This window comes from Candoia aspera, chromosome 1 (genome assembly GCF_035149785.1).
Source record: "Candoia aspera isolate rCanAsp1 chromosome 1, rCanAsp1.hap2, whole genome shotgun sequence".
Taxonomy (NCBI): domain Eukaryota; kingdom Metazoa; phylum Chordata; class Lepidosauria; order Squamata; family Boidae; genus Candoia; species Candoia aspera.
The window spans coordinates 194250431-194264111 of NC_086153.1; the positions used below are offsets into that span (position 1 = coordinate 194250431).

A 13681-nucleotide genomic window follows, 5' to 3' on the forward strand; every position below is an offset into this window, starting at 1 on the left:
CAGTTTGTTAGGATTTTCTGTCTTATGTAGCAGTAATAAACACTAGAGACCTATTCCCTGTCTCAGCGTGGTTCCTGACTGTTAGGACGGTGCCTTAAAGCACTGAGTGAGCCTTCCTGAGGACTCAGTTATTTAATATGCTTTGAGAAGGGACTTAAAAGGGTCTCTGCTCACTCCACTGCTTTTTAAGAAACTTTCCTTTTGCATATTCTGTACAGTAACTATTCTAGTAACTATTTTGTACAGTTACAATATTCTAATAACTAGAGATAATATATACCAAATATAAATATGGCTGTATTATGTAAAGTTGTATGTACTATAATTACATTTTATACATAGGTGTATCTATATATTAATATACTTTCCCGAAAGAATAATTAACAATATTTCCTTGCTATTTTGAATATGCACGGATTGTTTCTTTTCTGCTAGGGATTGAGATCCAACTTATATCTTTCACTAGAGTATGGAATAGAGCAGGAGTCTCAAACTGATGGCCCCTCTTGGTCATGTGGCGCAGCCTTCTCCTTACACCCATACACAATAGAAAGGCAGTGGTCTGAAGTAGACAGTGGCTCGCCAATCTCAGCCAGGTGCTGTGGATCCTCCCTTAAGTGAAGAAAAAAGTGAGTCCACTGAAACCACGGGGCAACAGCCCTGAAGGGTTGTCACAGTTTGGGATGTGGCTGGGACCAGCACCCATCACCCCTGCTGCCATTCCTCCTTGCTACTGCTTTAGGGTGAAAAGCACAGCCCTGTGTGGCAGGCTGAGGAGCGGCTGCACTCCTAGGCCCATGCTGAACCACCATCACTGCCTAAGACAGGGTTTCTCAACCAGGGATCTGTGGAACCCGAGGGTTCCTTGAGAGGCCACTAGGGGTTTATTTATTTATTTATCAAATTTGTCACCGCCCATCTCCTCCCACTGGAGGGAACCTGGGCAGTTTACAACAAAATCCTCAATAAAACAAATATATAAAATACATTATAAAATTACAAATTATTAATAATATAGATAAAAATAAAGTCTAGATGGCTATATCTCATTCAGTCTTCACGTGGAAGGGGTGCTTCAAGGTACTAGCCAACCCCAGGCATGACTCCTCTCCTCCCCACCCCAGACCAGCTGGCAGAGCCAGGTCTTCAAGTTTCTCCGAAAGGCCAGGAGCAATGGGGCTAGCTTCACTTTCGGGGGCAAGATGTTCCAAAGGGCAGGTGCTACTGCAGAGAAGGCCCGCCTCCTGGACTCCTCCAGATGGAATCCTCTTACCGACATCCTCAGCATGCCCTCTCTGCAAGATCGGGTGGGGCGGGTAGAGGCGGTCCCTTTGGTAGCCTGGCCCCATGCCATGTAGGGCTTTAAAGGTGATAACCAACACCTTGAATTGGACCTGGAAGCAAACTGGGACCCAGTGCAGCTCGCGTAGCACAGATGTTATATGAGCCCTTCTAGGGGTGCCACAAATAGCCCACGTGGTTGCATTTTGGACCAGCTGAAGCTTCTGGATACTCTTCAAGGGTAGCCCCATGTAGAGCGCATTGCAGTACTCAATATGGGAGATAACGAGGGCATGAGTGACCGTTCGAAGGGCCTCCCGATCCAGGAAGGGGCATAACTGGTGCACAACACGAAGCTGCGCAAAGGCCCTCATGGCCACGGCTGCCACCTGTTCTTCAAGCAGGAGCCGTGAGTCCAAGAGGACCCCCAAGTTATGCACCAGGTCTGTCTGGGGCAGTGCAACCCCATCCAGAACCAAAGATGACAAAGTCCCAGATACGAAGAGCCCTTAACCCACAGCCACTCTGTCTTACCAGGGTTCAGTTGAAGCCTGTTGTTCCCCATCCAGGCCCCCACAGCCTCCAGGCACCTGGAGAGGGCAGTCACAGCATCATTTACTTCACCTGGGATGGAGATACACAGTTAATACACCTCATCCCATGGTGATGGATGATCTCACCCAGCGATTTCATTTAGATGTTGAATAGGAGAGGAGAGAGAACCGAACCCTGCAGCACCCCACAATGGAGGGGTCAAGGGTTGGATCTCTCCCCCACTATCACCACCAACTGGGACCGGCCCTGGAGGAAGGAGGTGAACCAGCGCAAACCCATGCCGCCCAGCCCCAACTCCCTGAGCCACCCCAAAAGGATACCATGGTCGATGGTATCGAAAGCCACTGAGAGATCAAGAAGAGCAAGGAAGGATGCACTGCCACCATCCCTCTTCCGCCAGAGATCATCCATAAGTGCGACCAATGCTGTTTCCATCCCATATCCGGGCCTGAATCCTGACTGAAAGGGGTCTAGATAATCCGTTTCATCCAGAACCCTCTGGAGCTGTAATGCCACCACTTTCTCAACCACTTTCCCCAAAAAGGGGAGGTGGGAGACTGGATGAAAATTGTCCAATATAGTAGGGTCCAGCGATGATTTCTTGAGCAGGGGCTATACCAACGCCTCCTTAAAGACAGATGGAAACAACCCCTCCCTCAAGGATGTATTAACCATCGCCTGGACCCATCCACGTGTCACCTCCCAAGCAACTTTCACCATCCAGGAGGGACATGGGTCTAGCTGGCATGTGGTGGCAGTTACTGTCCGGAGGATCCTGTCCACTTTCTTGGGTCCAACAGGATCAAACTGTTCCCAGATAACTAGGTAAGTCCATACCCTTGGTATCTCCACGGACCATGCCTCACGCTTAGAATCTAGCATAGAGCGGATCCGAGCAATTTTATCCTGCAGATGCTCTGAGAACTCCTCTGCATGGCCCTGTAGGTGGGTCACCCAGCCCATCGTCCCCAAAAGGGATTGAGTGATTTTAAACAGGGCCGTCGGGTGGTATTCTGCGGACGTGATAAGGGCAGAGAAGTATTGGCGCTTCGCCGCTCTTATCGCCACCAGGTAGGCCTTAATAGCGGCTCTAACTAGTGTTCGGTCAGATTCAGCCTTTGACTTCATCCAGCGGCATTCTAGATGTCTCTTAATCCTCTGCAGAATCCTCAGCTCCTCCATGAACCATGGGGAGTTTTGGGTTTGATGGGGTAAGAGAGGCCGCACAGGCGCAATCCTGTCCAAGGCCCCAGCCGCCTCTCTATTCCAAGCAGCAGCCAGGGCCTCCATTGGACTGTGCAGCAGATTCTCGGGTATAACCCCCAGCTCCCTCTGAAACCCTACCGGGTTCATCAGTTGCCGGGGGCAGACCAATTGAATGGGTCCAGCCTCCCTGCGGAGGGGGGCAGCATAGGAGAATCTCAGGGCCACCGGGGCGTGGTCTGACCATGACAAAGGGGACAGCTGTAAGTCTCCCCTCAGATCACGTTGCCACTGCTCCGACAAGAAAACCAAGTCCGGGGTGAGACCACTGTCTCGAGTGGGGTCCTGAATAATCTGAGACAGGCCCATGGCTGCCATGGTAGCAATGAACTCCCAAGCCGCCTCTGAGGCACGCTCCAGGGATGGCAGATTGAAGTCCCCCAGAACCAGAAGCCTGAGGAACTCCACTGCCAACCCCGAGATGGCCTCCAGCAGCTCAGGCAGGGAGTTTGCTACACAGCAGGGAGGCTGGTACAATAGCAACACTCCCAACTGTCCTTGGGAGCCCAACTTGAAAAACAGGGTCTCACAGCCGGCCACTTGTGGACCCAGGCCCCTGAAAGCCACTAGAGACTCTCTGATGACAACTGCCATCCCTCCTCCCTTGCCCTGGGATCTCGGCTGGTGCCATACTGTAAACCCAGCCGGGCACATTTCCGAAAGGGGCACCCCCCACTTCAGGGCCCAGCCAGGTTTCAGTAATATACGCCAGGTCTACCCCCTCCTCAGTGATCAAATCACATATGAGGGGGGCTTTGTTGTTAACAGACCTGGAGTTAAGTAGCAGCAGCTGGAGTCCAGGGCCCCTATTAATCTGCTGACCAGGGCCTGGGTCTGAGCATGGAGGGCTGGAACATGCCACCAGTAACAAACACTGGGGGCTTCTTCCCCGAAGATGACCCGCCCTCTGGCTCCCGCTGTAACATCCCCTACCCGTCACCACCTCAATCATGTAACCTGCCCTACAACCCCCAGAGACTCCCTCCAGCCCTGCTCCCGCACCTCCGGAATCCCCAATCTGAAGTAGGGGACCCTCCATCACTCATACCTTCTCATGCATGCTCAGTTACCCACAAGGTGATTGCAGGCCCTCCAGCGCACCAGCTCCTGCTCTAGGTGCCATCAGGCCATCACCAACCCATTCGCCATTCACTCCAACACCCCCACCTGCTCATCCTCTCTCACTGGTCAGCCAGGGGGGTAACTCATGCACTCCTACCCACCTCCTGCCTCTCACTCTGGAGGTGAGTACTCTCCCACACCACACCTACACGCTCCCCGACTCCCGCCCTCATCTCTCACCCTCAGGAGGGAGTCCTCACTCACACTGGGGAGGCCCTACAGTTCTCCACCACTGCTGGGCAGGTAGGGAGGGGATGGCTTTTTCAATGCCAAGTCCCCCACTCCAGGTCACTGAGGCTTGTCGCGCTGATGTCTGCACCCCTGGGTCTGTCACGTCAGCTGGTTGGTTCTCCCAGGCTCTCCCAGTCCAGCTGGTCTTCCACGACCAGTCTACCAATCCATCCCATCACCGGTCTACAGTGCCGCCAAGTTGCCTCACCAGACTAGCCCTCTGAGGCTGGTCTGCCCCACTATCGGGCTGCTGGTCTGTTGCACTGCCGAACTCTCCCAGGCTGGTCCTCTGAGGCCAGTCGGCTGGTTGACCGTGCCACTGGTCCCCTGCGTCGCCAAACCACCCCACCATGCCTCCAAACCACCGAATCGCTTCAGGTCCCCTCCGGGTCGTGCTGTTCGGGCTCCCCACGCCATTAGGTTCCCTGGGGAGTCGCTGCGCTGCGCTGCTGGTGCACTGCCCCCTTCTGGGCTTGTTGCGTCGCTGGGGCTCCCCCAGGCTCCCCCAGGTCTGCCTTCCCCCACTGCTCAGTCCAGGAGGCTCCCTCTGACACTGACCCTTCAAACACGAGGGGCTGGGGGTCCTCAAAACTCTCCTCCCAGCCCTACACCTAAGAGTAAGGTCCGGGGCAGGGGGAGAAAAAGGTGGAAAAACCGGGAGTCTCCCTTAGAGCAGCGGTCAGCGTCGGCATCTGCTCTCGGTCGCCATCTTGGGTTCCCTGGCAGATCACAATTTATTTTAAAAACTATTTCAAATTTGGGCAACTTCACATTGAGGAGGTAAGTTTCATTCTTTATTTTTAGTTTAAGGACACTATTAATGCATATATACAGGCCTACACATGAAACAAATGTAATAATTTTGTAACTTCTGGCCTATATTTGAGCCTAAATGTGCAGGGGTTCCCCAAGGCCTGGAAAATATTTCAAGGGTTCCTCCAGGGTCAGAAGGTTGAGAAGGCTGGCCTAAGAAAGCCTAGCAGCAAGATTAGCAAGGTGCTGCCTGCTTCGGGCAATCACTCTCTTGCTTGGTATGCTTGGCCCCCAAGGTGGCAGCCCCCTCCTTTCCCCTCCTTTCTTGTCTCTGTCAGTCACTCTATTGTAATTCCAGATCTCTAAAGACACACTTCTGTTTTCTTATCAACAAATGGTTTCAGTGGCCTTGCTGTTTGGCAGATCAAGAGGGCACCCTTATCTCTTCTCTCTTTCTGCCAAATAGCAAGGCCACCAAAACAATTTGTCAGCAAGAAACCACAATCTCCACCCCACTGTTGTTACTTGAGTGAGTGCATTGTTAGAGGTGTGAACCCTGATAAGGTGATTTGAGGGGAAAAAATATTGGAACCAAAATCTTAAGTTTAGGCTCAAGTCTTAAACTTGATTCAAAACCCCAGACCATCATGTTTTCCCATTAATTGTAACTGGAAACCACAAAATGCAGTTACTGTTTTTTTTTCTGTGTGACAAAATGCATAATCAAATTTAGCCTATTTTCTTTTAAGATAATCTGAAACTCAGCTAAATTTGCAAGAATTATTGTCTCCTATGAGAAGGTGACATTTGCTACATTGAAAACAAAGCACTATTATTCTTTTCTTTAAAAAATTGCGAATGTTATTTATATTTCTTGTCAGAATTGGAAATAATTTTCAGGGATGTTACCTCTTCTGAGAGGATAAAACTGGCTAACTTTTTAAAGGGTTTATATTATTTTTTAAAAGCAACCAAACCAAATGTTGTTGTTCTGGTTAATCAGAAGTGCTGCTAGATAATTGGCCAAAATGAAATAGTGAAAAAGTGGCTGTTTTATACTAAAGGTTTTTTTAAAAATACTCTTCCTTTTCTTCCTATTTAATTCATAGAGATTTTCTGTAACGAAGTATGAAAAAGCTTCGTTTTTGCAAAGCTCAGACTAATGAGCTTCATGTGACACTTGTGATGGTTTGAGTCCCCTGGATAAGGGTGTGCAAAATGTTTTGTCTCAAACTTTTCCAACTTCACCAGATATCCTGTTCTGAGTGTGAAACTGCTGTGTTGACCATGAAATGCATTGCTTCTGAGTATTTTAGAAAGGTGTTAACATTGAAACAGAGAGTTTAGGAACAGCTGCATTCAAAAACACTCAATTTCAAGCACCAACACTTTCATAATTATTATTACTACATGCATGAATGTTATAAACAATCAACACAAGTTCAATCAGTTGCATCACCCAGTTACCTAATCATCCATATGGCTCTAATAGCATTTACACTGATACCGTGTTTTTAAAATATTGTTTTCTCCTTGTTACATGTAATATTTTAAAGATCTTACACTGTATTCTGTATTAAGCTGCTTTGGGGGCACTTTGGGAATTACAGTTCCAACATATCTAGAGGATGTTTGGAAAATTATGACTTCATTGCTATTTAATATCAAGACTATTACAAAATAGGGTGGGCAACATTTTGGTGGCCAGGAACTACATCTGATGGTTGGGGACAGTACAGGTATGGATGTAGACACCAAATAGATAGAGCTGCATTTTTCTTCTTAACTTTTCTTTTAAAGGGAGTCTTTTTAAAGTATTGGTTAGATTTATACTACAGTATTCATGGGCCTCCTGTCTTGAAGTAGGCATTGAAGGAGGCCTTATATTGTATTCAATTTGGAAATTCATACCTGTTTGCAAAATAAATGTTACAGCAATGTCATCCATCCTTTCAGCTGGCGTTGCCTCTATCATTTTTTCCAATGGCCGTGATTTGTTAATTGGAGACATTCATGGAAGAAGTTTTCGAACTCTGATACAATCCCGGAATCGCGGTGTGGCTGTTGGTGTGGACTTTCATTTTCAGCTGCGTAGGATATTTTGGACTGATACGGTGCAAGATAAGGTAGATGAAAACGTACAAATAGCTTTCTTGGAAGCAAAGGCATCCAAGAATAGTATGTGTTGATAACTTTTCATTTCTGTGAGCAGATGCAGAGCCTTTCTTTGTTTCCTAACAAAAACGAACTTTGAGATGGTTTTTTTGATAATTACGACATTTCTAAGCTATGCTTTTACATGTAATATATTGAACAAAGCATGCATTATGCTATGGCATCATCTTGAGCAGCTCTTAATATTATTGGAAAGAGAGTCCAAAAACCTAATTAAGAGAAATAGTACATTCTTTCAAAACTGGATGTATTCTCTGTTGCAGTTTCTTGAAACCTGATCATTTAAAATGTGGAAGTACTGTGTTTTCTGGGAAGATAGACATAAGATATTTCTCAAGTATATTAGTATAATTGAGCTTTGGGCAAGAAATATTGACAGCCTATCGTGTTGCAGGCCAATATTTTTATTTCATTGCTTTCTTTCATTGCCTTGCTTTTGTTGTTACTTTTTACCTGAAGGATGCTTATAGTAGCATGGCTCCATTATGCTTGGTAGTTTTGACGCATCAGTTTTGTAAATATAGGTTAAAACAGTGTTTCTCAGCTTTGGCAACTTGAAGGTGTGTGGACTTCAACTCCCAAAATTCCCCAGCCAGCATTGAAAGGCATTCTCTCTCATTCAAGTGCATTGAAAGGCATGTTGCTGTCAGATGCTTAAAAAGCACTTTATGGGAGGTTGAAAGGAATTTTCTCTTAGAGTAAACTTCTCCTGTGATTTTCTCTGCTTCCTTGAATTATATCAGGGCTTAATTATCTAATCTTTACCCTTCTCCTTACTGTGGCATTTCATGGAGTTGGACTGTGGTACCCATTTAGATAGATGTTTACTTTAGCTAAGCCATAAGGTAGCTTGCTTGTTACTACTAGGTATACAGGAAGCAGGCCACATACACTGTAACCAGGTTCGTACTTCATACTAGACTTGAGTGGTTTTAGCTTTGCTTAGTTTTTCTTTTCTTTTGGTTCATGGTTCAGTATATGGTGTGAAAGTATAAACTATTTTTGTAACTCTCCATCCCCCCTTAGTTTACAACTAGTGATCTCTTTGTCCCACGTTCCATCTCTTATCTATAGACAAATCCATAAAGCATAATCTTTTCAGTCCTGGTGTCAGCAGAAAGTCCATTAAGGGTAGTCAGAAGTAACAACATACCTTATTTTAATCTTGATCAAATAAGCCAATCCTTCCTTTTACTTCTAAAAGTCTTAATCTTTAGTCCATTCAAATAATGTCATAGAATTTCATTTCATTTCTTTTTTGTCCCTTCTTACAAGATTCTTCAAAGTTTTTATAAGCCTCTTTTATAAATCCAATATAAAAGAATTATCCAGGTCAATCTTATGGCTTATTATTTGTATTTCCTTTTGATTTTTAAAACATAAACTGGTTTCTTTTGTATGTCCAGTAAGACATACTTTTCCATGTCATTTTCATAATCTGTCATTTGTAGATCCACTTTCGATGCCATCTCTGTCTTGTGAAATAAAACTCCTCATCTGCCATTTCTTCCATAGCACCTTTTGGACACAGTCTATCCATAGAAGCAAATATATTCCTGTTGTCTCCCAGCGCTCAAAACCCACCAGGGACTGCTGTCTTGTGGTATCCTTGTGAGGAGCAACTGTGTGGAGCGCATGTGGGTGATCTCCTGTCCTCTCCTTGTCCAGAGAAGTTCTGAAGAGCCGGTCTACTCACCGGCTCTTCATTCTTCGCCATGGTCATCAGCTCCACTTTTCACAGAACCATCTTCAGTCCACCATTTCTTCCTCCTGAAGTCCAACCAACTTTACTTTCCCAATAACTTCTGTCTCTCTGCTTAAGAAAAGACAGACTAGATAGAAGGTATATAAAAGTTTTCTCTTGATAGGCCCTTGTTTTAGTAGTGTCTTTCTTTGATGAATTCTTATATATTGCAGTAAGTCTATTAATGATATCAGTGCAATTAAATTTCCACATTTATTTTTTTTACATGCTCTGTCTTTAAGCCATCTGACATCAGTGAAGGGAGAATCAGGAAACAATGGGTTCTCTTTAGCAGAAATTTCCCCTGAATATCAGACCTTTTCATGAATGGGAAAAACTCTTCCATTCATAGAATGGCAATGTAAAATAATTTATCTTGATTTAAAGCAAAAGGGGGGTTTGTCAGGAGAGAAGGTGAGCAAAATAAAAGGTCCCGTGACTACTTTTGGAGCGCCTATTAGGTGGAATTTGAATATTTATTTACATAACTAATCCTCTGCATTGGGAGTATGTTATGAGATTGTATGATTTCCCCCTCGCTCCTTATGTCCTGTGTAAATTCCACCTTCATGACTTCCTTTAATTATAGTCAAGCATTACATTTCCACGAAGGCTTACCTTGCATAAGTCTAAACAGGTTTCATTATAACCGGGATTATTCTTCATTGGACAGTAAATTACATATATGGTCCCTCTGGGGATAAACCTATGTGCATGAATGTATAGATGACCACTCAGATTACTAGTTATAGGGACATCGTCTGCTCTCTCCAAAACCAGACTCTGTTTTTAAACATTGGTTAAGAATGGAGGCTATAGTTAGTGCCAGTACAGATGTAACAATTTAAAAGAGGAGAATTCACACTGAAGAGAGAAGAATGAATTCACACTGAAGAGAATGAAAGAAACGGTTAAGAAATTGGGGACTTGATACCTACATAGAACCAACATTTTCATAATTCCTCTTACAAATAAATACATGCAGGATTTTTGTGCTTGGAAATTGTGAAAGTGGCCCTGAAATCATATCCTATGTCCTAAAGCACCATTACTTTATTTTCAGGTTTTTTCTGTCAACATTGATGGTTCAAATATCTATGAAGTTTTAAATATTTCAGTTGACACACCAGAAAATCTAGCGGTAGACTGGATTAACAACAAGCTGTATATAGTGGAGACCAGTGTCAACAGAATCGATCTGGTGAATTTGGATGGAACCAACCGTGTAACTTTGATTGCAGAAAGTTTGGGGAACCCTAGAGGAATAGCTGTTGATCCTACTGTTGGGTAAGTGGTAACACTGATTAAAAGATATTACCCTCCTTTGATGAATTGTAGACTTGCTGTTTTTTTTAATGCATCGCAAATTGCTCAATAAAATATTACTAGAAATTGATGGAGGACTGGAAGTTTGGTGCTCCTTACTCCCTACTCCTTCCCTAGGAATTCTGTTCTAGTCCTTACTCCTTATTTCTTTTCTTGATTTGGACATTTTATGGAGAAAAGAGAAAAGGAAATGCTGCAACTCCCCCAGCTTTGTGCCTGTGGTGAGATTGGTAGCGACATGCTGAACACTGTTACAGGAGCAGTGTCTGGAGAAGATGGTGCTGCACATACACATCTCATATTTTTTAGTTCAAAAGGTATTTTCACAAAGGTCAGAGCTAAACTGTGTTTTACAAAGAATGAATCATAAATCATGATTTACAAACCACAATGACACTTCTGCTTAGCTCCTCCTTTTCAGGGGAGATGGGTGGTGATAGAATTTGAAATAAAAATATCCATAAATCAAGAGGGAAATCCACTTAATTGTGTTTGTATGTGTGTCTGTACAATATGTAACACCTGAGTGAATAATCATGTTTTCTGTAGAATTCAGCCAGGATTGTGCTGGATGGTGGTTTGTTTTCTGTGTAGTGTTAGGTCTGACGGTATTTCTTTGTACAGGATAGGAAATTGGATTTATTGTCAGTCTTCTTTAATCCTTTCTTGAACTGGACATGAAGATAATTAGTTTCATATAAGATATGATCTGGAATATAGTTTGGGATCTCTGTTGTTTCTTTCTTGAGATCTCTCCAGAGTTTGCTATTTGTAACAGACCACTGCCATCTTGTTATCTGCCTGGAGCATTACATCTTTCATTTATCTTCTTCAATACTGATGTTTGCATTTTGGATATTTAAAATTATTTTCTAACCCTGAGCATTTTAAAAACTGTTTTTTGTGTCTGCAGAAACTCACTTTTCCTTTGCTTGTAAGTGTTATGTTATCTAGTTTTCTATTTATTATGATTTCATTGATTTACATGTCTCATAGAGAACTTTTAGGGACGCGGTGGTGCTGCAGGTTAAACCGCTGAGCTGCTGAGCTTGCCGATCAGAAGGTCGGCGGTTTGAATCCGCATGACGGGGTGAGCTCCCGTTGCTAGTCCCAGCTCCTGCCAACCTAGCAGTTCGAAAACATGCAAATGTGAGTAGATTAATAGGTACCGCTTCAGCGGGCAGATAACGGCGTTCCGTGTAGTCATGCCGGCCACATGACCATGGAAGTGTCTAGGGACAAACGCCGGCTCTTTGGCTTTAAAACAGAATGAGCACCGCCCCCTAGAGTCGGACACGACTGGACTTAATGTCAAGGGAAACCTTTACCTTATTTAGAGAACTTTTAGTTATTGGGAAGTCCAACGATATAACATCTACAGAATACAGTCCAATGAAATGTAAAGTGATTTGAAGCATATGAAACCTCAGTGTGGATTCCTCAGCATAAAGCTTTGTATGATAATGGCTGAAGTTTTGCCCTTGTCAGCTAATATGAATTCACTGAAAGTTATTACAGCATTCCATGGAAGCGAAGTGTATCTGCCAACGGGATAATGCTTTCTGCACCTACTATAATGGATCTTTATGCATGAAAATGTAATGCCACAGAGTTTCAGTCTTTAAAGTGCCACAGTATTCTTCAGCTGGGTTCCCACTTGATGCTAAATAGTGGTTTGTTAAAGCGTAGAAAATTGCATAAACCATCGTTGGCTGGATTCGTGCTAAGCACAATCCAGACAAACCATATTACTGCTTACTGTGTTGTGTAAGCCAGGTCTTTGTATCATTTATCTAAACATTGAAGAAAAACTAATATAGTTCTTTTCTCTTTCTTTTATAGTTATTTATTTTTCTCAGATTGGGATAGTCTTTCTGGTGATCCTAAAGTAGAAAGAGCCTTCATGGATGGAACAAATCGTCTGGACTTGGTTAAAACAAAACTGGGATGGCCAGCTGGGATAACTTTGGATATTATATCAAAGAGACTCTACTGGGTGGACAGCCGATTTGACTATATTGAAACTGTGACCTATGATGGGCTACAGAGGTAGGAGAAAATCTTAATAAAACACAAAGTGGGTCATTTACTTTTGCTTGTTTACATTTTTTTAATTGAATGCGCTGCATCAGATTAAAAAATGCCCTATCACCATTTTCCATTAAATATATGTACTTTAAAGGCTGTTAAGACTTGTATGGGTTGAGATGTTAATTCCTATCCTTCAGTCTCTGAATTTGGTCAGAGATAAGGTAATTAGTAGGAAGGTGACAAGGACTCCCCGTGGCATGCCCTGACCTCTGGGTGCGAGATAAAGGAGAAGAAGGATGCCCTTACTGCTGATCATAGACAGGTAGCAGCAGAAAAGAATCTTGTCATATTGCATATAAAGATTTGCATACTATTGGTAAGAAAGGAGAAGAATTCCTGGATTTTAAATACTGTTCCTACCTTGATAGGCAACCGCAGGGAAGGATCTCCCTATTGTAGGTATTGCTCCTTATGTTGCACCATGCTCTATGCAAATTCTTACTTCTTTTGTTTGCAAAGGAAAACCTTTAAAGCTTTTATTGCTATCTTTGTTTTTCCTAGTAATCTGCACTTTCCAAGGCCATTTCTGGTCTTTAGGAAAAAGAATGCAAATAGAATAGGCTTTCCCTAAGATAAAATAACTGGTATTGCATGAAGGTACAACTGTAACATTTCTTCAAGAAAGCAAAAGTAATATTCCTTTTTGATTTTTTAATTTTCCTCCTTTTTTTAAACAAAGCAGAGTGTTAAACTGCCATATCTCCCCTCTGAACTTTTGTTCCTTGCATTTTTGGTCACCATAATTCAAATAGTTTTTGTTCATAACGATTTTTCTTCTTTGTTGGACTTATTCTTTGTTTATAATTCCCTAGGTCGTTTCTATGATGTGTGTGTAGTCTTTTTCACAGGAGTAAAGCATAATGAATTATTTGTAGATTGTAAAGTGTTACTTTCAGTATTTCTAAAAATATATCTTTAACAGGAAAACAGTTGCTCATGGAGGTTCATTGATTCCACATCCTTATGGAATAAGTCTTTTTGAACATTCTGTGTATTTTACTGACTGGACAAAAATGGCAGTGATGAAAGCCAATAAATTTGCAGATTCCAACCCACAAGTGGTTTTCCAGTCTTCCCTGCGTCCATATGGAGTGACAATTTATCATGCTTTGCGACAGCCATATGGTAAGTCAAATGAGA

General features: G+C 43.4%; 1 protein-coding gene across 1 annotated transcript in view; it reads left to right on the forward strand.

Annotated features, from left to right (window-relative positions):
* LRP2 (LDL receptor related protein 2) overlaps positions 1-13681 on the forward strand; it is a 161492-nt gene that overhangs the window by 53390 nt on the left and 94421 nt on the right. Inside the window, exons 11-14 of the mRNA XM_063306118.1 lie at positions 7162-7331; positions 10188-10411; positions 12293-12499; positions 13464-13666. Coding sequence (XP_063162188.1) covers positions 7162-7331; positions 10188-10411; positions 12293-12499; positions 13464-13666 — 804 coding nt within the window. The remainder of the gene's footprint in view (positions 1-7161; positions 7332-10187; positions 10412-12292; positions 12500-13463; positions 13667-13681) is intronic.